We start from the raw sequence: 20,903 nt of genomic DNA, 5'->3' as shown, positions 1-20,903 counted from the left end.
GTGGAAGCTAACTGACTCATAACTGTAGCTTTGGACTGGATTTAGAGAACAAGCAGGAGAATGGTATTGACCTTTCAATGTAACTGTACAACTAAGAACTAAGAACTGTATTTCCATAAATCAGAAACTTTGGCTTTAAGAGACCCGGTCCCATCAAGAGGCTGGGTCATTTTTATTTGTAGAAGAAGACAGAGACACAATTCTCTGTCCCTAAGGTTCAAAATCCTTCTCGCTGGCTAAAGAATCTGCAGTGAAAATGCAGAACCTTCACATATCTGCTGTATAAAAAAAATACAAAAAATGAAATATCTTCAATTTTCACTTCATGTAAATGGTGTTTCACATACTTATTTGTTTCTCAGTAAAGAGACAAAACACTGAATCTTTGTTTATCTTTGGAATTTTTTTCCATAAAATGAACAAATGTAACATTATATTGATGCACAATATGAGCCATTCAGCCAACAGATGCAGGCACTGTCCTTCAAAAAATCCAAACTGTTCAAAACCTACAAAAATAACTTTAAATGAGTCAAAATGTCAGCATATCTCCAAAACATTGTCTTTATACTTCACACGCTATGAATTGTTTTTGTCTATTTGGTCAGTTTTATTGTATCCGCTTCTTCAAGGCCTGCTGAGCGTTGTGTACATAGGTTGCTCCCAGCCAGAGGGAGGACTGTGCGGAGGTGGTGCCAAGGCCAGGCTGTTGATAAGCTGTGTGGCATAGGGCCCTCTGGAGGAATGGAAGTAAGGGTACTGATAGAGACTGGCAGGATAGCCAGAAAAGGCGCTGTAGAAACTGGAGCTCTGAAGGTCAGTGTAGTCAGACTGGTTGGCGGAAGATGTGGAGGATGTGGAGGAAGGGCAGGCTTCCGAGCTGAGGGAGGTGTACTCGGGTTGTGGTGGTGGAGGAGTGGAGGAGGAGGAGCTGCTGTAGTGACCTGGGCTCATCTGCTCAGTTTTAATCTGAGGTTTGTGGCTGGTGTCCTCATGGGGCCCATGGGTGTCACGAGTAGAAGAAGATGGTGGCATTCCAGTGGAAGTCCCACCAGAAGTTCTGGGAGTCCAAGTGGGAATGCTGTGGGATTGAGAGTGGATGCTGGGTAGGATGAATGATCCAGGGGGGTTATTATGTGCGTGGCTGGTATCTGGCGGGGTTAGAACAGCAGAGCCGTGGCTGTTGGGAGGCAAGTACTGGTCGAACTCATGGACATCAAACCCATCGATGGTGCTGATGACGTCGGTGCTGAGCTCTGAGATGTCCACGTTGCTAAAGTCAATGTTCTGACGGCTGGATGGAGGAGCAGAGCCGGTGCTGCCGTCCACAAGCCGGTGGGACTCATGTTTGCTCCCCACGGGAAGGTCAGTTTTAGGGGTAGTGGGAGGTGTTGGAGGTCCATGAGACTGACCTGGAAACCAAAACCAAAACAAACATCAATATTTCCATGCTGAAGCATAAAAGGGTAAAAGACATAAATTGCAATAAATGCCCCAATACTGTATCCTAAAAGTGTATCAGTCTCTCACCTGTCCTGTCTGCATGGTAATGATGGTGTACATCCCCCGTCCCAGCCAGCACCATCCCTGGTTCTGTCTTATACACACACTGCTGGTGATGCTGCTGTTGGACCAGTCCCGGTCTACCATCCCCTTGACCGGTTTTGGAGCTCTTGCGTCTCCGAGGCTGGTACTTGTAGTCCGGGTAGTCTATCTTGTGCTGCAGCCTCAGCCTCTCTGCTTCCTCGATGAAAGGACGCTTCTCTGATTCGGAGAGAAGCCTGAGGAGGAGAGGGGCAAGTTAATAAGCTACACATACATATCATGCATATGCACATGTAGATTGCAAAAGCTAAAAAGCTAGCTGAACGCCCCCCCCCCCAAAAAAAGACAAAAGTGATATTTGTGCACTTGCATTATCTGCAGCCACCATAGTCACGTCAGTCAAGTGAGGTACTCAACTACTTCTTGTCCACTACATTTCAGAGGGAAATTTTGTTCTTTTCACACCAGTTTTATCTGAAAACTATAGTAGTTATGTTATAGATTAGGATTTTACATGGAAAATATATGATAACCGTATGAAATATGATGCGCAGTTAGATTAGATAGATTAAACCCCCCAACAGTCTGTAAAATAGTTTAATTTAGCTCCATCTTGATCAGCTGCAACAGTAAAATGCTATTTACCCTACACATGCAATGTAATGATTATAATTTATAACAGTATAACACTCACTCAGGAGCTATTTTCTGCCTTAACTACTTTTAATTCTCATACTTTGAGTACATTTTACTACTAATACTTTTTACTTGATGGTTTATCTATTACTTCATTCTAGGTATGTGACACTTTCAATGCAGGACTTTTACCTGTGATGGAGTATTTTTATATTGCAGAACTGCTATTTTTGGGACTAGGAATCTGAATACTTACTCCATCACTGGCTGATTGGTAAATTGACTCAGCTGTACTGCACAGCTTTTTTGTTTTCATGTTTTTGATATCGGAATTAAAAAGTCATCAGTTTTACACCCATCAATGAACCACCAGTTAGCTGAGAAGTTATTTGTCTTTCATTTGGTCTTTTATTAATATGTTTTGTACTGCACAGGGGAAAGAGTATCCAACCAGCATGTTTACTTGTGCAAAAATCACAGCATATTACTTTATCTAATTTTGTACTTAATAACTTAAGTAATTCTGTTTCATTGCCTGTAAAAGTTCACTGCAGAGAGACCAGGATTTTGGTTTGGAAACACAAACTGTGGTGGAGTTCTAACTGAGTTGCATGCAGTGCGATCAGATGCTCATTAGTTGAAGTTGAGACTCTCTAGCTGAGCTCCAGTACTCACCGCCACAGTTTACCCAGAGTCTTACTGAGCTCGGCGTTGTGCAGATGAGGATACTGGTCCGCCAGCTTCCTCCGCGCTGCCTGCGCCCAAACCATGAACGCGTTCATCGGCCGTTTCACATGAGGTTTGTTCTTCAGCCCCCTCTCCCCTTGATTGGGCATCGGCAACAGCGACCAGTCGTAACCTTTCAGCACCTGCGACACCGCGTCGCGAATGCAGGCGGGGAAGCGCTCATCCTCCGTGCTGCTCTCCGGCTTGTGCGTATTTACGGACGCAGTCGCCTGTGCGTCCGACCCTGCTGGAGAAGCCAGAGACTCTGAGTCCGAACCATGCGGGGTCACAGAGCTGTCGCTGCCCGCCGGACTGCATGGATGGTCCGTCAGTGACTTGTTCTCCTCTGTCATGTTTGCCCAATAAAAGTTGCAAGAATGTTTTTTCTGGTGCCCAAAGTCCTGCAGACTTCTCCAAGTGCGTAAAGGCGCACGGCTCTGTAGACTGACTACAGACTGTTTCACCACGAAATCAAGTAAAATCCCACATTTCTTGTCTTGAACTTGCCATTTCTTTCCGCACCCTCTTCCACAGCAACACAGAGTGAAGCGAACCACGTTTTCTTTTTTAGCTCTTTAACTCTCCTTAGCACTTGCATATCTCCACCCCTCGTGTCCTATTGGCTTTTGCAAAGTTTTACCAGCAGAGTTCCTCCTAATTTGGCAGGAAGGAGCAGGAGAAAATTTTAGCAGACAATATTAGAGTGAGGATTTACAACTTTACAATTTTAAACTTTACGATGCTTTGGATAATAGCCTGCTCAATAAAAGTTAAGGGTGGATTCGATTTAAGTTCATTTAAGTTCAGAGGCACAAATGATGTACTTTACCAGAGGATTTCCATTTATGCTGCTCTAGGCTACATTGCATTTCAGGGACAATTGTATTCCACAGTATTAATCTGACATCAGTAGCTATTTTTATTTTCGATACACAAAAGATGCACTCACAAATGACATACACTGTGATGCATTAAATAAGTGCTTCAGATTATTAAAATTCTGCTCACACATTATCATCATCATCATCATCATCATTATTATTATTATTATTATTATTACAGACCAAACCCCCAAATTAGGCATAGTTCGACATTTGATTTTCAAATAGATTATTTTATTCTTAATTCTGTTCTAAGATGATGCTTGCGTTTTTATTTTATCTTAATATAATTAATTATCATTTTAAGTTCTGGGTAAAAACGGCATTTCTCTTTCGTACCTGTATTTTGAAAAGTAAACAATAATATTATATTAATTTAATATTAATAACAATAATAATCCACTTCCGCGTATGTTTAGTCACGTGACCGTGGGCGCCGTGAACATGGCGGCTCGCAGTGAGAGTTCAGAGAGCAGTGTGAGGAGGAGACGCGTGGACAGCAGAAAGACAGAGACAAACTCGGAGAACAGCTGCAGAGAAGATGGAGCAGACAGCAGCAAAGACTCCGAGACACAGAAGAGACTTGAGTCATTACAGACCGGGACTTACTGGCTCACCCGGATCGTGCTGCTGCGCTCCGTCGCCTTTATTTACTGTAAGTGTGCTGAACAGTTCAAACACTTTGCACCACAGTCTCAAATAGATGTGGAGTTATTTACGTAGTGTGTAAGCTGTGTTTCTGTCTTGGAAAATTAATTTCATATTTTATAGTTTGCAGTTTATGTCGGCATTACACGGTGCGTTTTCCTAAAAGTTGTGTTTCCTGAGTTGTGTTGCATCAAGTTAAGTCACATAATAAGTCACATACAGAAGACAGGTGGTTTTCCAGTGCAGGTACTGGCTGCTGGGGTTCTGGGTCTCAGTTTTTCTGTCACAACCACATGAGCACAGGTCTGTGGACTGGGACACAGACTGTTCAGACCCTGTTGTTTGACTTCATTGACAAAATTTACAATTGCAAGACCCATTGTATCACACCCTTATGCCCATATCCAACACTGAATTGCATTTGTTTGCATGTCCTTCATGTTTTGTTTTGCCTGCTTTTCTGCAGTGGTGGCATTCACTGTTGCCTTCAACCAGAACAAGCAGCTGATAGGTGAGCACGGTCTGATGCCCTGCAAGAGCTACCTCAACAGTGTCAAGCGCTATGTCGGGGGAAAGATAGGTATGGCTGCCCTTGCGTATACACCGTCCATCCTCTGGTTCCTGGACTGGGAAAACATGGATTCCAACCTGGACGGCATCGCCCTGGTGGGGATGGCCCTGTCGGCGTTTGTGCTGGTGACGGGAATGGCCAATATGGTGATCATGGTGACGCTGTGGGTGCTTTACCACTCGCTGGTCAACGTGGGACAGCTGTGGTGAGTCTGGGATAGATGTGCATTGATTCACGTACAACAATACAACCAGCTGCTCTAATTAGTTTTTCTAAACATTAACAAGCATGTGAACGAACCTACAGAGAATTATCACCCGACTCTTCCATTAGCTCTTTGGAGCATTTAGCAGTTAAAGAGACAAATAGTTTTCTTAGGAGTTGGTAGAGACCAAGGTGGACTTTTGTATTTAGAGCTTAATCATCTAGTTGATCAAAAGAAAAATAATGTCCAGATATTTTGTAATTACAAAACAATTAATCGATTGCTTTTGAAAAGTAATTGGCAGGTTACTCCGTAGTGAAAATAACCATTAGCTGCAGCTCTAGTTGTGTTGTCAGCTTGTTTCTGCTGCCTCAGTGTTAGACAAAGAAGAAAATAATAATAACAATAATGAAAATGATTTTTTCCTGCTCTTTCTCTTTCTAGGTACTCCTTCGGTGAGTGAACTTCATGATCCACACCAAGTGACTCACACACTTTTCAACTTTAAAACAGAATCCGAGAACGTTTTCTTTGATTCTCCTCGTCAAATAGAAGAAGTGGATTAGAGGAAAAAACATTTGTGTGAGACACTCAGGTTTGGACACCCTCTGAGTTTGTTTATCCTGAAACTGATGTGGTAAAATCCCCCAAACTAAGCTTGTTTATACACTGACGTCTTTTGACACTGATACATGTATTTAGATACTTTAGACTGAGGTTTTTAGAGTAGAAATTAGCATATTTTTAAAGAGGAGATGTCTGTCCAATCCCATTTTTTTCATTTCAATGAAGCTTGAGATAAGCACTCGATATAATTTTACTGGGAACTCATCCCAAAGAATAAAAAGAAATAATCACAAATTGTTTTATCCTTGGGAAGCATGAGGTTATAGAGTTGTGGATCATAAACATAATACATTATAATCACTGCACATAAATCTACTTTTATGCTTATGCTTCTAAATCTCGCCAGCAGTTCTCTCATGATTGTTTCCCAGATTGTTTACAGCCAGTTATTGGGTTAAAACCCAGTCAAGGGCAGAATTAAGGTTTACTGATGCACAGTACATTACCTTCTAACTTGGTGAACCCAGTTCCCAGTAAAGAGGGAGGACAGAGAGAAAAGAAATAAGAAAGTATAAATAGGAGGTTACATGTAGGGCTCAGGCCCAGATAAGTGGCGAGGTCAGTGGCAGCTCTCTGACTGGTTAATGACACTTTGTAGTCAGAGACGCCAGGCCGATGTCTGTGGTTAGGAGCTCTGGCTTCGATTTCTCTTTTTTTAAAAACATTTTTTTTCTTTTTCTCTCACTCACAATGTCTTTCTCCTTCACTCCTTCTTTTCTTTTGGGCCTATTATCACCCTATGGCTGACAGCGCAGCTTTAAGTCTGCAGACTAAGCTCCTCCAATTGTTCCCAAGTCTAGACTACAAACCAGAGGCTAGGGGTTTGTGCTGTTAGGGGCATTAGTGGCAGACACTGTTCAATCACTTGAACCTCTCTTTAAAAATTCAAAGCTGCAATATTGCATTTAGTAAGGTAAACTTGAATATAATCACATTATGTTGAATTTGTTTTTAATCATTCTAGCGCCGTGGTTTTAGAAACAGCGATGCTGGTCTGGGGGTCAGTCACGCCACCACTTCAGACAAAAATATCTCGGTATCTATTGGAAGGATTGCTGCGAAAGTTAGTTCAGACATTCATAGCCGCCTCAGAATGAATTGATTTTTATTTTGTTGATCCTCTGACTTTTTAGCTAAGACTGTCATCAACTTTGGTTTATGACCAAACACGTGTAAAACTAATCCCATTCTCACCATATGTTTAAAATAAGTTAGTAAGCACCAATAGCACTGGTAATTAACGTGTAGTAATCAAACACCAAGCAAAGCTTTGAACACTCATAGTCGACAAATATATGACAGAAATACCAACAAAGCGCAGCGAGTTCAGAGGAAGCTTGACTCAGCCAGGTAGCACACTGAGCCTTCCTTAAGAAAACTCTTAACAACTGATGATTTGTCCAGGTTGGGAGAGCCAGCTGTTGGAGACAGGTTTTCTGGCCATTTTCTTGTGTCCGGTGTGGACTCTGTCCCAGGTCCCTCGCTGCTGCCCTCCTTCCCTCATCTGCATCTGGACCTTCAGATGGCTCATCGTCCGCATCATGCTAGGAGCTGTGAGTATAACGTTTTAAACATAGGATGTGTCCTGCAGCTCAAGAGTCAGTGAGATATTTCTTTGGCTTCATAGCTTCTATTATCCAATATTTTAAAAATATTTTTAATATTTAATAAACTTTTCCTTCATGCTTTTGCAATTAGATCATTTTTCGCTGCTTCTTCCTCTGCATCAAACTTGTAGCGCTTATTTAACTTGTCAAACACAATAAAAATTAATCAGATGGAATTTACTCAGGGGCTCTCCTGTTCCTAAAACCCCTGTACTGCCAGCAGCACCTTGACTAACACATTTCCTGTGGGGAGACCCTGTATAGAAATGGATATTTCTGTCTAGGAGGAAGCAGATACTGTAAATTCAAGCAGAAAGGCATGTTCAGTACACACACACACACACCTGAATGCATCCAGCAAGCCAGTGTGAAGAAATGAAACCATTTCTCAGCAGCATAATTCCCCGGGATATTCCAGTGTTTGTCCTCCTGACTTTAGACCGTTACTTTTGGAACTGTGCTTTGCTATAAAACCCTGCCAGTATTTGGAAATCCAACCCAAATATATGGTCGGCTAAACAACATGTCTGGTTGTTTGACAGTTTCCATGGTGAATTTCAGACCACCGACTGGGTTTTATCTGCCAATCACTGCAGTCACCACAAACCCAGTGGGGTTTTTCCTATTAAGACCATGAAGAGAGCTGCAGCACAGGGGCAGCACCTCAGCTCTAGATTACTCTAAAGAGTTCACTACTGAACAGAACAGGCTTTATTCACTGATATGTGAAGAGTTAGGTGCTTTCAGTTCATCTGGACTTATTTTTAATTACAGAAATTTAATTTACTTCTATTGCAACCCTAGTGCATAGGTCAGTTAGCTAGTAGTTAGCTAGTATTCTAGTTCAAAGTTATTCCAACAATATACTTCATTGTTTAGTAGATTGCATTAGTATGTATTTATATATTAATTAAAAATAAATTATGATGTTAATTTCTTTATCTGCTCTGGTAAAATTAGTAGAAAGTATTATCATGTCAGACAAATGGGATCAGCTAATTAGATTGTGGTGATAATCCAGATCGGGGATTTCCATAATGAGATTTTCATTTTTTGGCAATTTATAACAACACTGCGTTCAGGTGCTAGAATGAACATCAGACATCCTGAACATTAAAGTTAAATTCCAAAGAGAATTCACATGCAGTTTTGTCAGGAAATCACATCCAGATGCTAAACAATAAACACGGGAAACAAACTGTCACAGAGGCTTTGACTTAAACGTAAATTGAAGAAATGTCACAGATTTGCTGAGTTTTAGGCTCTACTATGATTTTTTTTTGTCCAGAATTCTTAATTCGAAGCTATACTGAGCATCATTAGGGATTACATGAGATTATAATGGTTGGAGTAGAGCTAAGACTCCATCCCGCTGACTTTGTGTAGCATCTCTGCAGTGTTAAATGTAGTACAGCCACTGCCACAGTCCCTCAGTGTTTGATCCGCCCTGGTCCCAGCCGTTTATCTGTCTGACAGCCCGCGGTTCACCATAGCTATGTGATTCTACAAAGTTCTTGCCTGTGAGGACGACTTGGCTTAGCACACACTTCAAAGAACCCCTCAGTGGAAGGAAATGAGCGGGAATGGGGATGTGTATGAGCCCACCCACCATTTTTTGACTGCATTTGTCACAGCATGACTAAGGAAGTTGTCATATACTGGTTACTGTTTACATGGTTTAATCCCTGATGTTAACCGATGCCCCTTTATTCTGTCCCTGACATGGTAGTACATGCTGTCCCAGCAGCATCTGTTGGTTGGAAACTTTAATAAAGAAAAATACTCCAAATAGCCTACATTAGAGCGTACATTAAGGCTAGCGTTTGCAATAGTTGAGTATATAGCTAGCAGTTTTCGGATATCATAATATCTGCAGCTGCCAGGAGAAAAACACCTGCCTTAAAGAAACGTTTTAGGAAATATTACAATATTCTTTGTTCATGTAATACAGAGATATGTCCGGGACGTGGTTAACTCATTGCAAAGACTGAAAGCTGGGGTCGGGTGGGGGGCTGTTAGCCTTGCTTGGTCATAAATTGAGAACCACCAACCTTTCGACAACAGCTCTGCTATTTCATTAGCAAGTAAGCTAGTCATGTTGGTTTTGTCCGTGGTACAGTTGCTACAATGCTAACCACTGTCAGTGTATTAGCGTTCATTTTTCTTTATGGAAAAATCTGTTAGCTGAATCACGTTGTTTAACAAGTGGCCAGCGAATAAAAGGTTCTTGATATTTAATTTTGTTGTCCATATTTTTTGTGGAGGAGCTTTAAAATGGCTAATTTCTGTGGTTCTCTACTAATGTTTATGAGCTTCCTGTTTAAAGTGCTGCATGGCACGGGGATTGTGAATTGGATGTCACATTTCACTGCTGGCAGGAACATCTCTATGAAACCCTCGTGACAGCTGGAAACGCTCCGCCAGGTGTGGAGTTTCGGGTGTTAATTGGGATTCGAGCATTACGACGACAGTGTGCCGTACGACTTGACTCTGTAGGTGTGCGTCTGGTCCACTGGGAAAGGTGTTTTCGACTTAACTGCAGTGGTCAATATGTGGAGTATCACTGATTTTGAGGTGTAAATGTTGTTAGAGGTCACATTTTTTCTTACTATGAACTGCTGCTGCTCTGTGGCTCTCACCCCGAGGGAAAATTCTGAAATCAGATTTTCCTCTCTTTAAACTATGAGAAATCACAAGAATGGTCTGACAAAAAGCTGCTTTATAAAGGTTTTACTAGCTTGGGATGTTCATGGCATAAGTGTCTATAATACGAGAGGCAGGGTGTGTAGCTAGACACAGTGCTTGCCTTTTTTCTCTCACACTTGAAATGATGGGGTTTACCTCATGTCATAAGTGTTTTTATCTTTATTTAGAGCGTTTAAAACCTTTCTGTATCACATGACACATTTTCATGGCCTTTTTTTTTGATGATATTGATGGAAAAATCACCAGTTTTCCAGTTTATTTCTTTTAAAAGAGTAAAAACGTGTCCACAAATTATAACTTTCCAGTGGACCATCATACACATTTTTTGAAGTTTATATAAGTTTTGAGAGGTTTGTAATTGTATCTGTTAGAACTCCTCCAGTTTAATTTTAGTGGTGTTTCTCAAGGAAGCCTGTTGAATCCTGCTGTGGACACTGACCGCTCTGTTCGTGACAGAGATCTGAATATCAGGTCGTAATTCATGACATTTCAGGATCTCATGATTGAATTGGATTATCAGCAGCAACTTCAGCCACAGCATCTCGACAGCCAGCAGCCAAGCTCATAATCAGAATGAAATGTCCTGGTTTTTCCTAAATGTGGTTAGAGAGGTTAGCGGCCGATTTATTCCACATTCCATGCCAACCACATGACGGGTTGATGTGTCAGTATTGACAGTCTCGTGTCCCAGATAGCTCACTGTTTACTTAGTTCAGCTGGTGAAGAACATGCACGGGGCTGAGGACACATTTCTCTGTATTTCTGGTCTTGATTGAGTTTTATTTTCTATTTTATGAAGGAAAAATCCTCTCAAACGTACTGTGAGCTAATTACTGCCGCCAAGAAGTTTTTTTTTATCATCCATCTCTGTTTATTTTTATTTGTCAGGAGGATTTACTGAGTCAATTTGCACCAAACTTGGTGGAGGGATGGGGCATGTGCCAGGGAAAGACTCATTACGTTTTGGTACAGTTCTGGTTAAATTATGGCATCTATTTTTTAAAATCTATTTTTGTCATTTCCTGACGAAATAATGTTTGGATCTTGATGTAAAGGAAAATGACACATATTTGTGGTGTTGAGATCAATGAGTTTGTACACTGTGGTCCAGATCCAGAAAAATGATCTGGACCTGATGGAAGAAAAAGCTGAATCTGCACTACACACAGTTGTACTTACTATTTTTATGACAAATAAATCATTCATGTTATTAGACTCCTTCCTTTCCCTTTTTCTTCTTTTTTATTTACTGATAGAGCTTCTATTAGTATTTACCACCTTTTGATAACTGTATTCTGTCTATTTTTCTATGGTACATTTTTTTTTAGGATGAATTCCCCAGTTCAGCTCTTAATGGAGAAACAGCTACACATCTGTAAGCTCTGTTCCTGAGCGCGCTGAAGGTCGGAACAGCTAAAGGTTAATTGATAAAGAAAATAATCATTAATTAGCTGTATTACTTTTCTCCTAATTGTCAATGTGGGCACAAATGTTAAAATTCACTTCACCGTCATCATGTCAGCTCTATGCTGAATGTGTAAAATCAGGGATTCTGACAGAAGCATGAAGGAGGGAGAAGTGAGGTGATGCAGAAGAGAGCAGAGGATGAGCAGCCCTGTTCACATTAGAAGCAACACATTATCAGCTGTTATTGGATTATATGTAATGTATAAATGCAAGAACTGTGATAAATAAGCTGCACATGAATTCGCACATGTAGGTCTTGACCGCCATCGACACAGTTCTCTTTTATTCAGGTCTTCATCTTCTTGTTATTTATGTATGCTGTATATTTAACCTTATATGGTTCCATTTCTTTGCTCTTTTTTCTTTTCTTCCCTCATACCTCTGTTTGTCTCCCTATTTTTCCTTTCTTCCACTTTACAATATGCAGAAGCACGAGAGCACAAGCAGGACCAAGCACTGGACTGTAACACAGATAATATACAGTGGCTTCAGAAAGTATTTAGACCCCTTCACTTTTTGTACACTTCACTGCGTTGTAGATTCAATTGTAAATTTATAAAATTACTTTTTTTACCCATAAATTCTTCTCTGTCCTGGCTCACAGTGCAGTAGCATAATTGGTAACTACACATTATATTAACGAGATTCCGGTTTATGTAGGAATCTACTCAGAGCAGTAACATCATTTTATTATTAAGGGCTAATGTGCCATCTTTTTAACACTACCTTTTGTTTTGTTTTTGTAAATAACACATATCTCTATTTTTATTCAAAACTGTTCACTGGGAGTTTTCCTGAATTCCTGCTCCTTTGACAAAATGAGTTGCATTCATGTACGCACCTGGACGAGGGTAAAATATGTTTTATTCCCTTTGGACAGTTTCAGCTGAATATGTACTTTAAAGTCTGTAATCTGATTTTCTAATGGGCTGTTGATGGTTGCTTATTTTACAGGATTTACGGCACCAAAGTGTAAGCTTTCAACAGACGTGTCTGTGTTTTCTGTCTTTTTCAGGGTCTCATTAAGATCAGAGGGGACAAATGCTGGAGAGACCTCACCTGCATGGACTATCACTACGAGGTGTGTGTCTTATGCCTGTGTGTGTATTTACAGTGCAGTGTGTGTCTGTGTGTTATGTTCCGGTGCATTAGTTTATCTAGTGTCAAGCTGTTGAGTTAGTTTGTTGCAGTACAGTACCAGCTGACTCTAGGCAGAATGGAACTATGACCCAATGATGTGCTAATTAGTGTATTACATCATCATCAAGTGACAAGTTTCAACCCTGGAAAGTGAAATATGCCCATTATAGTTTCTCACACTTGGTACTCGGTTCTTCTTTCTAGTGCACAAGAAATTATGATGTTTGCATTTGATGTTTCCAGATGCAATAGTGAAGGAGGAGAGCGCGGTTATCATGAGCAGTGACAAAAAAAAAAGAAAAAATAAATAAGAGAAGCTCAAGTTTTCTCAACATAAATTCCCATGGTTGTTTGCTGACCTCAGAAGTGCAGCAACACCACATCAGTGAGCTCTGAGAACCAAAGATTTCACCAAAGCTATCAAATTACAAGTTCAGATGACACTTGTTACTGTACAGTATTATTATAAATTCTTCTTGAGGCTGCATGACCAGCAGAAATAAAGAAAAAATAAAGATAATTCTCTGGAAGACGACTTTCTAAATTTCCCCCAAGTTTTCTTTGACAGCCTGAATGTCTAAGACCGATCCAGATATACAAAAAACATTGTGCCTTGGCTTTGACTGATGACAAGACGGCAATGAACTCACATCAGGCAAACCAAACCATGGGCAGCACATTACAGTAACCGCTGTCGACGGTTTCAATAAATCAGCCCCTTACACAGAGCGTGAGGTTGTGCAAATCCAGTGTTTGTTTTTCCCCTGTGGGACTCTCAACCGCTCTGACCCACTGTGTTTGCGAGCCACAGAGGGAGGAGGGCCATCTTCTGTAATTAACTTAGACAGGAATACACTAGCTCATACGGGACTGGATGACTGGAGCTGACACGAATCAAGAAGGATGCACACACAGTCTGAAATAGAATAGGAATGCCTTACACACTGTAATACACTGGCTTCTGTGGGACTGGACAGCTTGTGCCGTACTTTGCGTTGTAAATCTAATTTATTCCCAGGTTTTTAGTTCCCATATTTAGCATTGCTAATGCCAAGTAGAGCAATAAACCGCTGGTCAAATTTGGGGGGTTGTGAAATGAGTAATTAGATTAGCACAAATCTTATTCACCGTACGGATTTAATATATCGATGGCATGCGAAAAACTCAGCACTCTCTGCAGATTATAGTGGAGGGCCACAAGCCAAAAGATGGCGACTGCCTCTGCCTTAGATCATGAACAGTTATAATACAGGGAATTAAAAACTAAAGAAACATTTCAGATCATCTCAGCCGTGCCTCTGCAGTGAGGACATATTGTTTTCAGCACTCACTGAACCTGCAAACACTACAGACTTCTTTTAAATGTTAAACAGTATGATAAAATAAAAATATTGTAATAGGTAACATTAATTACTGGACATCCAATATATCTTCTGTACTCCAGACTCATTGAACAGCCTGGCAGCAGTGCAGTGATTTTCCCTTCCAAAGTTTTTGAGTGAGCCTCGCCCCTTCTAACCAATCAGAGAAGGTCAGAGTCAGAGGTGGGAGCTCACGGCTGTCAATCATTGTAGTCTTCTACTCCTCGTGCGCCAAGGCTTCTAGCTCGTATTACCTGCTCGCAAACTCCACAGGCTGGGCAGCAAGGCCTGGGTGGAGGGTAACACTGGGGAGAGGGAGGGTTCGAAGGAGAGGAGTGGTTTGCCTTCAGCTCTCCTGTTTGTGCTAGCTTGGTCTCCAGAACTTGCATTTTGTAGCGTCAACTCAACCCTGAAATGGGAGAAATAAATGCTTACAATGGGAATTCTGTTAGTTCCATGGTGACAGGTATTTTGTGCTGTTCAACATATAATTAAATGGAGTGTATTAGAAAATGTGCTGTCACCTGATAAATTATGTTATAATATGGACCTTATTCCATGCAGGGTCATTTGACCTGCTCCAACCTCAAGTCTCAACGCCCTTAGGTGTAATGTAAATTCTCTCACACACACACACAGGTGAGCACTGGAAGCCACTGGCGCCAGGTGAAGCCTTATTAACCCCCGCTGACACAGTGGTCTCTTTGAGACCTGCAGAGGAACCGCAGATCTCCTCCTGTCCCAGCTCTCAGGGGGCTGCGTAGGTGTGTTTCAGCATAGTTGATGTTTTGTTTGCTTTGGTTTGTTTGTTGTAACGCAGCGAGTTTGCAGGCCAGGTGGGGTTGTTTGGTTGTCTGAGGTTGCAGGCTCTTTGCCCCTGGGTTTCCAGGGGTGTTTTGGTTAGCTATAGATTAAATAATTTTTTTTTCCTTCCATTCCATAAAAACAATAAGAGTATAGACTAGCGTGCCAACAGTCTTTTCCTTTTTTCCACACCTATTTCTGTGCGATATTTATTTTTAACCACCTCACCTGACACTGTTTGCATGTTCAGTTATTACATGGTTTGCATGCGACCACCTAACGCACACACACTTAGTCAAATGTACACAAACACTGCACAGGTCTGTATGAAACCTCTGAGTGGCTTTTTTTGTGTTTAGGTGGGGTTGCCTTCATTTAAATAAAGTTCCATCTTTATTTAGACATGGAAATGTTTCCCTCAAGGTGTGGCACCGTAAATTGCTCTCCATCCCAGGCTGAGACATGAGTTTAGTGCCAAAGTAAAGCAGAGTAAATAGATGTGAATTAGACAGACAGCAGAGGCATGTCTAATTCAGACTTTGGATTTTTTTAAGAATTTTTTTTTCTGTGCAGAAATTTGTGGAAAAATGTATTATTTCTCAATTTCTCTTGTCTCGCAATATAAGTGTGTCTGACACCAACAGAGACTTCAATGACTCAGCTTCACCTGTTCTCCTTCTCCATTCTCTGCCCCTCCATTTCTGTCCAGACCCAGCCAGTTCCCAACCCCATGTCCTACTACATGCACCGCTCCCCATGGTGGTTCCATCGCTTCGAGACACTGTCCAACCACTTCATAGAGCTCATTGTCCCGTTCTTCGCCTTCCTGGGCAGACGCATGTGCATGGTCAATGGAGCAATGCAGATCCTCTTTCAGGTAATACAAACTGTCCGCCAGCCCACAGGATTTACTATTATATATATGTCACAGGATCACTTTTTGGGCTTTGCATGAACCCTGTATTTACATTGTTATCTAGAGTAGACTCATAAGAATCATGTAAAAGTTTTGATGGAACCAAAGACTACTGCTTTCATTGTTGTTGAGCCGGATTTGGCCCTTTATTTAAAAATGTAAAAATCTCCATATATGGAGGTACATGGTTTTCACTGGAGAGTGTGTGTGTGGCTAGAGTTTCATTTTATTCTGTCTAGTAGAGGGCAGACAGAACATTGTAATTCCATTAAACAGTTTGATTTAAGGGGATGTTTTATCACATTTATCTGTGTTTTATTGCATTATCTGTTACTGTGAACGTTAATTTAATTTGTGCGTCATGTGCATTTAGCTTATGATACTGGATGCCAAGTTCATCTGGCTCAAAATAAGTCTTCAGGATGCCTCGTCACACTGAAGTGGTGCTCTATAATCATTCCACTGCTTGTTTAATGATAAACGTTAAGTATTCTGTAGGTTCTTCTTTCTGCTGTGTGGGTTTTTTATCTCTCTGCTTTGTCTTTTCTGCTGTAAGGTGGTTCTGATAGTGAGTGGAAACCTCAGTTTCCTCAACTGGCTGACCATTGTTCCCAGTCTGGCCTGTTTTGATGATGCATCCCTCGGCTTCTTGTTTCGCTCTGGAGAGGGAGCCAAGAAAGCAGTTCTGGAGATACAGAATGAGGATGCAGCTGGACGCACCCCCAAACCCACCAAAGGTGTTTAGATTAAAAAAAAAAAACATTGCACAAAATGTTATATGTTATATATATTTATTTTTTTCTGGTTAAAAAGTCCTGTATTTTATTTTGAAATTAAACAGCAGACTATGTACAGGATGTAACATTGTAATTGGTATTACCCAAATAGAGGCTAATGGCCTCAGATGGTCTGGTCATACTGGAGAGGGAATTATGGGAAGAAAAAGAATTAGCACTTGGACAGCTGAGTAGCTGGGAAAAGTTTGACATATGGTGTATTGGAATTTAATGTGATGTCGCTTACATTTTTTTTTTTTTTTACAGAACAGGCTGCTTAAAATGTTGTAAAAGAGTGAGAGTGGCCTCTCACTAATTGGTCTCATTGGACCCATTAGTGTCTTTACTTTATTGTAGGATGTTGAATATAAAACAGGCTTTTACCTGAAGTGTGGGTATGTTTTAATCATTTGAACAGACCCAGAAAAGTCTGTCTCGGTATAAAAAGTTTTAGCTGGATTATGCTGATGTCTTTACCATGCATGGGATAAGCAGGCAGACACAGGTAGGAAGGAACTGATGCAGACTCAGCCAACATTTGTCAATACCAGCCGTCCCATGATCTAACAGGCCAAACCTTTTCCACTGAGGAAGTGTTAAAGTGATCACACACGCATAAACACACACAGACTCACTGTACACTCTTAGTAACACTGACTCTATCACGTAAATCATGAATCCCCTTCAAGGCCAGACACTAACGAATATGTCACCTTGATTTAAGCTGTAATTAAAGTTTTCTTTAGGCCACTCAGCTTCATTTTGAAATCCGGGATCACACAGCTGTGAGATGCATTATTTCTCTAAAAGTCAACAGAACAAACACCGCAGCAGCTCCTTTAGGCTGAAAGGGAGCAGTTACATGCATCCAAGCAGTTTCATCAAAATTGGGTAAGAGCGTTGTAGATGGAGTGTGCAATGGATGGACAGACAGAGTGGAGCTGATCTGTAAAACACAAAAAAATCCCACAAACTGAATCCAGTGTCCATTTAGTCAGAACATGAAGTTGTAATGGAGAGTGAAATAGCAGTATTTCCTGGTTGTTTCTCATGCTGTTTCTTCCTCTCTCTTGAATGTGTGTATGTGTGTGTGTGTGTGTTTGTGTGTGTGTGTGTCTGTCTGTGTCTGTCAGGTATGCTGATACGTCGGGTGGTGAACATTTCCTTGGGCGTTCTGATTGGCTGCCTGAGCATTCCCGTGGTGATGAACCTGTTAAGCTCCAGGCAGGTGATGAACACCTCCTTTGACCCACTACGCATCGTCAACACCTACGGGGCCTTTGGCAGGTACAGTTGGCAGGGTCGTTGGGGTCAAAAGGTCAGGGGTCATGGGGTTTGACAAGACGTTAGGTGTTTCTGAAAAACACTGAAATCGTGTTTTCCACCCGTCCAGCATCACCAAGGAGCGTACTGAGGTGATTTTCCAGGGCACTCTGAGTCCTGATCCCAAGGACCCTGAGGCAGTTTGGGAGGAGTACCAGTTCCTGTGTAAGCCGGGGGACGTTTACCGGAGACCGTGCCTTATATCACCGTACCATTACCGGCTGGACTGGCTCATGTGGTTTGCTGCTTTCCAGGTACATATTAACCTGTTTTTGTGATATATGAATTATCCTTCTGTGGATATTCTGTGGAGTTCAGCTGATATTAGTGTTGTCTGAAGGTCAGATATGATACTGGGGTGTTTGTATTTGCTTTTTACATTTGAGAATAGAAGATAGAATAAATTCAAATCCACCTGAATTGTTATTAGTGCAAAAACTTCATCAGTGCTGCCTCAAGTTTTCACCTCCTGTGTCTAGACACTAGGTGGCAGTAGTTCCATGTACTTATTCCAACTTAACACTTTCTCATCCGGTCTTGCTCTCTTTTGGCACAGACCTACGAGCAGAGCGAGTGGGTGATCCACATAGCGGGACGTCTGCTGTCCAACGACAGCACAGTCCTCTCCCTGCTTGACCACAACCCTTTCCAAGGCCGAGACCCCCCCAGGTAAGCACAGAGAACGCAGCGACGCTCAGAGCAGTGCATCTTTCCTTTTGAACAGTGTATCCTACACTTTATCCTCTGCTGTGACTGAAGAGCTTTTATTAGCATGAAGCATGCAACATTCAACCCCCCCAAGCAGCACTACTTCCTTTTCTAAAATGCTCTTAATTAAAAAAAAAACTCCTCTCTGGGGTTATTTGTCAGTTGTTATTTCCTAACTTAGTGCATAACTTTCCTATTAATGATCACTGTGTGATTTAATGTGGCATGGATCAATCAAATAACAATCATACTCTCATGAGTAATTCTTTTCTGTCCTATAGCTCCCTCTGGTGAGGGGTGCACACAGGAAATATTCAAAATATTGTCCAGGGTCATGATTTACCTCATGATTTACCTTTACCCCTTACCTTTACCTCTTTTCAGGCCCATATTCTTGGTGTGGTGAGGCATGGCAACAGTATGAAAAATGACACATTAAGTATTCTCATTGTATAGTAACTAATCTGAACACAAAGAGAATTGTGGATTTTATTGTTAGAAATTTCTCATTAAAGAATGAAGCTGATACGTCCAAATCAGTGAGGTGCTTCATGTCTGTCTTTGTCTCATGGGACTTCACTCTGCTGTGTCCTCCTCCCTCTCAGGTGGGTGCGAGGGGAACATTTCAGGTATAAGTTCAGCCAGCCGGGCAGTGCCAGTGCAGCACAGGGGAAATGGTGGCTGAGAAAACGCATCGGAGCCTATTTCCCTCCCGTGGACCTGGAGGGACTCAGGGGCTACTTCCAGTCCAGGAACTGGCCCCACCCACATATACCACCAAACAGCAACTAAAGACACAACCTCAGACAGCAGCACCTAAAGGGAGTCAGAGGACTACAGGAGAGGGAGTCTGAAAGAGGTCAGATTTGGTGTGATACTGCTGGAGTTGGATAGATGTTACAAGGAAGGACCATGGATGACATCAGTGTAATTCTTAGATAAATCAGCCAGTTTTCTCACACAGCTACAAACAAACAGTATCTGTGGGGCTATTTTTAATCCTGTCAGTTGCCCATTGTTACTGTACACATTGCCAACAACATAATGAAAGATAATACTAGACATTTGGATTTCATTTGACTACCAGTGCATTACCATGCTCCTCCATGTTCACTATAGAGATGTTGCTTCCCTCAGCTTTTCTCTGATGCTGCAGCTGTTCATCATCTCTGGGTTCATTCTTCTCTGGTTTCACCTTGGGGTTTTCTTCATCTCTTTGCTCTTGAACATGTTTTCCTCATTGTCTTGTTGTGGTCCTGTTCATCTCTGGTTGTTGAACTGGGGCTGTCTCTCATCTAGTTTCTTCTGTTGGGTCCTCTGGGGCCTGTTTTTTTCATCCTTGTCCTGGAGTTGTCCAACAACAGCACGGAAAGAAAAACAGCCAAACAATCCGAACCAAATAACGTCTGTGATCATTATTCTTGTAACAGATTAAAATGTTGTGAAAATTCAATGATGTTCTTTCCTTTTAAATGAGCTACGTCCAGATTCCATCATGATGTGCTACAGGTGGACGTCTCATCTTACTTACCTTATTTCTTCATTGTCAGCAGCATTTTCTCTGGAAGTGAGGAGTTGTTGCTGGAACACTGATCAGATAAAATCAGATCTAATCAATCTGATGACTTTTTGACGCTGATAATTACATTCAGTCAGTTGTAGGAACACCTATAAACCTGCTTATTCATGCAGTCATCCAGTCAGCCAGTCATGTGACAGCAGTGCAAAGTATAGATTCTCAAATACAGGTCAGGAGCTTCAGTTAAGGTCCCCAAGCCAAAAACTGTGTCTTCCTTGTCTGCACGTCAACACTGAAACCCTGTAAAAGTTTCTGAACATCTTGTCAAAAAGGTCAGTTTTCAGTGACCCAAAATGCAGTTTGCATATGGACAAAAGGGCCAAAACACATTGAAAAAGCTACGTTTTAAAAAATACTTGTGTAAGTGAAATGCAAATATTATGCAGACTGGTTGATTGATGAAAACAGGAACTTAGCTGTCCCATCAGAAGACTGATGACTGGAAAATGCAGCTGAAGTAACAGTATCCATTTCCATTTAAGATGACTTGAGAAGATAAAGAGATTTTGAAGATCGATATTCCTGCTCAATATTTAAAATTAAAAAATGACAACACAAAAACAAAGTTTAAATCACATCCCCTGTAATCCATTCAAATGTCCCTGTTTGCTCTTGACAATAGAACTGCCAGATGGCCAAACTGGCCAAACTGGTTTAACAACTTTGTTAACTGCAGT

The 20,903-nt window shown here is 41.4% G+C and overlaps 2 protein-coding genes across 2 annotated transcripts; one reads left to right on the top strand and one right to left on the bottom strand.

The window, feature by feature from the left end:
- Positions 1 to 627: 627 nt before the first annotated feature.
- sox8a (SRY-box transcription factor 8a) lies at positions 628 to 3,386 on the bottom strand. The gene is made up of 3 exons (XM_041066973.1): positions 2,857 to 3,386; positions 1,531 to 1,781; positions 628 to 1,412 (listed from the first exon to the last, which is right to left on the bottom strand). Exons 1-3 carry the CDS (start codon positions 3,258 to 3,260, stop codon positions 628 to 630), a joined length of 1,440 nt encoding a protein of 479 aa, XP_040922907.1. The 5' UTR covers positions 3,261 to 3,386.
- An 813-nt stretch (positions 3,387 to 4,199) lies between these two features.
- lmf1 (lipase maturation factor 1) lies at positions 4,200 to 20,094 on the top strand. The gene is made up of 11 exons (XM_041029421.1): positions 4,200 to 4,443; positions 4,903 to 5,212; positions 5,657 to 5,667; positions 7,244 to 7,392; positions 12,635 to 12,700; positions 15,634 to 15,801; positions 16,397 to 16,577; positions 17,750 to 17,903; positions 18,010 to 18,193; positions 18,496 to 18,608; positions 19,253 to 20,094. Exons 1-11 carry the CDS (start codon positions 4,200 to 4,202, stop codon positions 19,437 to 19,439), a joined length of 1,767 nt encoding a protein of 588 aa, XP_040885355.1. The 3' UTR covers positions 19,440 to 20,094.
- Positions 20,095 to 20,903: the final 809 nt, after the last annotated feature.

The sequence above is a fragment of the Toxotes jaculatrix genome, chromosome 21, assembly GCF_017976425.1.
Source record: "Toxotes jaculatrix isolate fToxJac2 chromosome 21, fToxJac2.pri, whole genome shotgun sequence".
Taxonomy (NCBI): domain Eukaryota; kingdom Metazoa; phylum Chordata; class Actinopteri; family Toxotidae; genus Toxotes; species Toxotes jaculatrix.
The sequence above is the reverse complement of the archived record's forward strand: the minus strand, read 5'-3'. Positions and strand labels throughout refer to the sequence as shown.

What these genes read in the sequence shown, in the direction of transcription:
- sox8a (XM_041066973.1), bottom strand. Translation starts at nt 3,260, where the DNA reads ATGACAGAGGAGAACAAGTCACTGACGGACCATCCATGCAGTCCGGCG. An exon ending in ACTCTGGGTAAACTGTGGCG is followed by an intron (nt 1,782 to 2,856) that starts GTGAGTACTGGA and finishes TCTCCTCCTCAG; the next exon opens with GCTTCTCTCCGAATCAGAGA. An exon ending in TTACCATGCAGACAGGACAG is followed by an intron (nt 1,413 to 1,530) that starts GTGAGAGACTGA and finishes TTTGGTTTCCAG; the next exon opens with GTCAGTCTCATGGACCTCCA.
- lmf1 (XM_041029421.1), top strand. Translation starts at nt 4,200, where the DNA reads ATGTTTAGTCACGTGACCGTGGGCGCCGTGAACATGGCGGCTCGCAGT. An exon ending in TCCGCATCATGCTAGGAGCT is followed by an intron (nt 7,393 to 12,634) that starts GTGAGTATAACG and finishes TGTCTTTTTCAG; the next exon opens with GGTCTCATTAAGATCAGAGG. An exon ending in CAAGGCCGAGACCCCCCCAG is followed by an intron (nt 18,609 to 19,252) that starts GTAAGCACAGAG and finishes CCTCCCTCTCAG; the next exon opens with GTGGGTGCGAGGGGAACATT.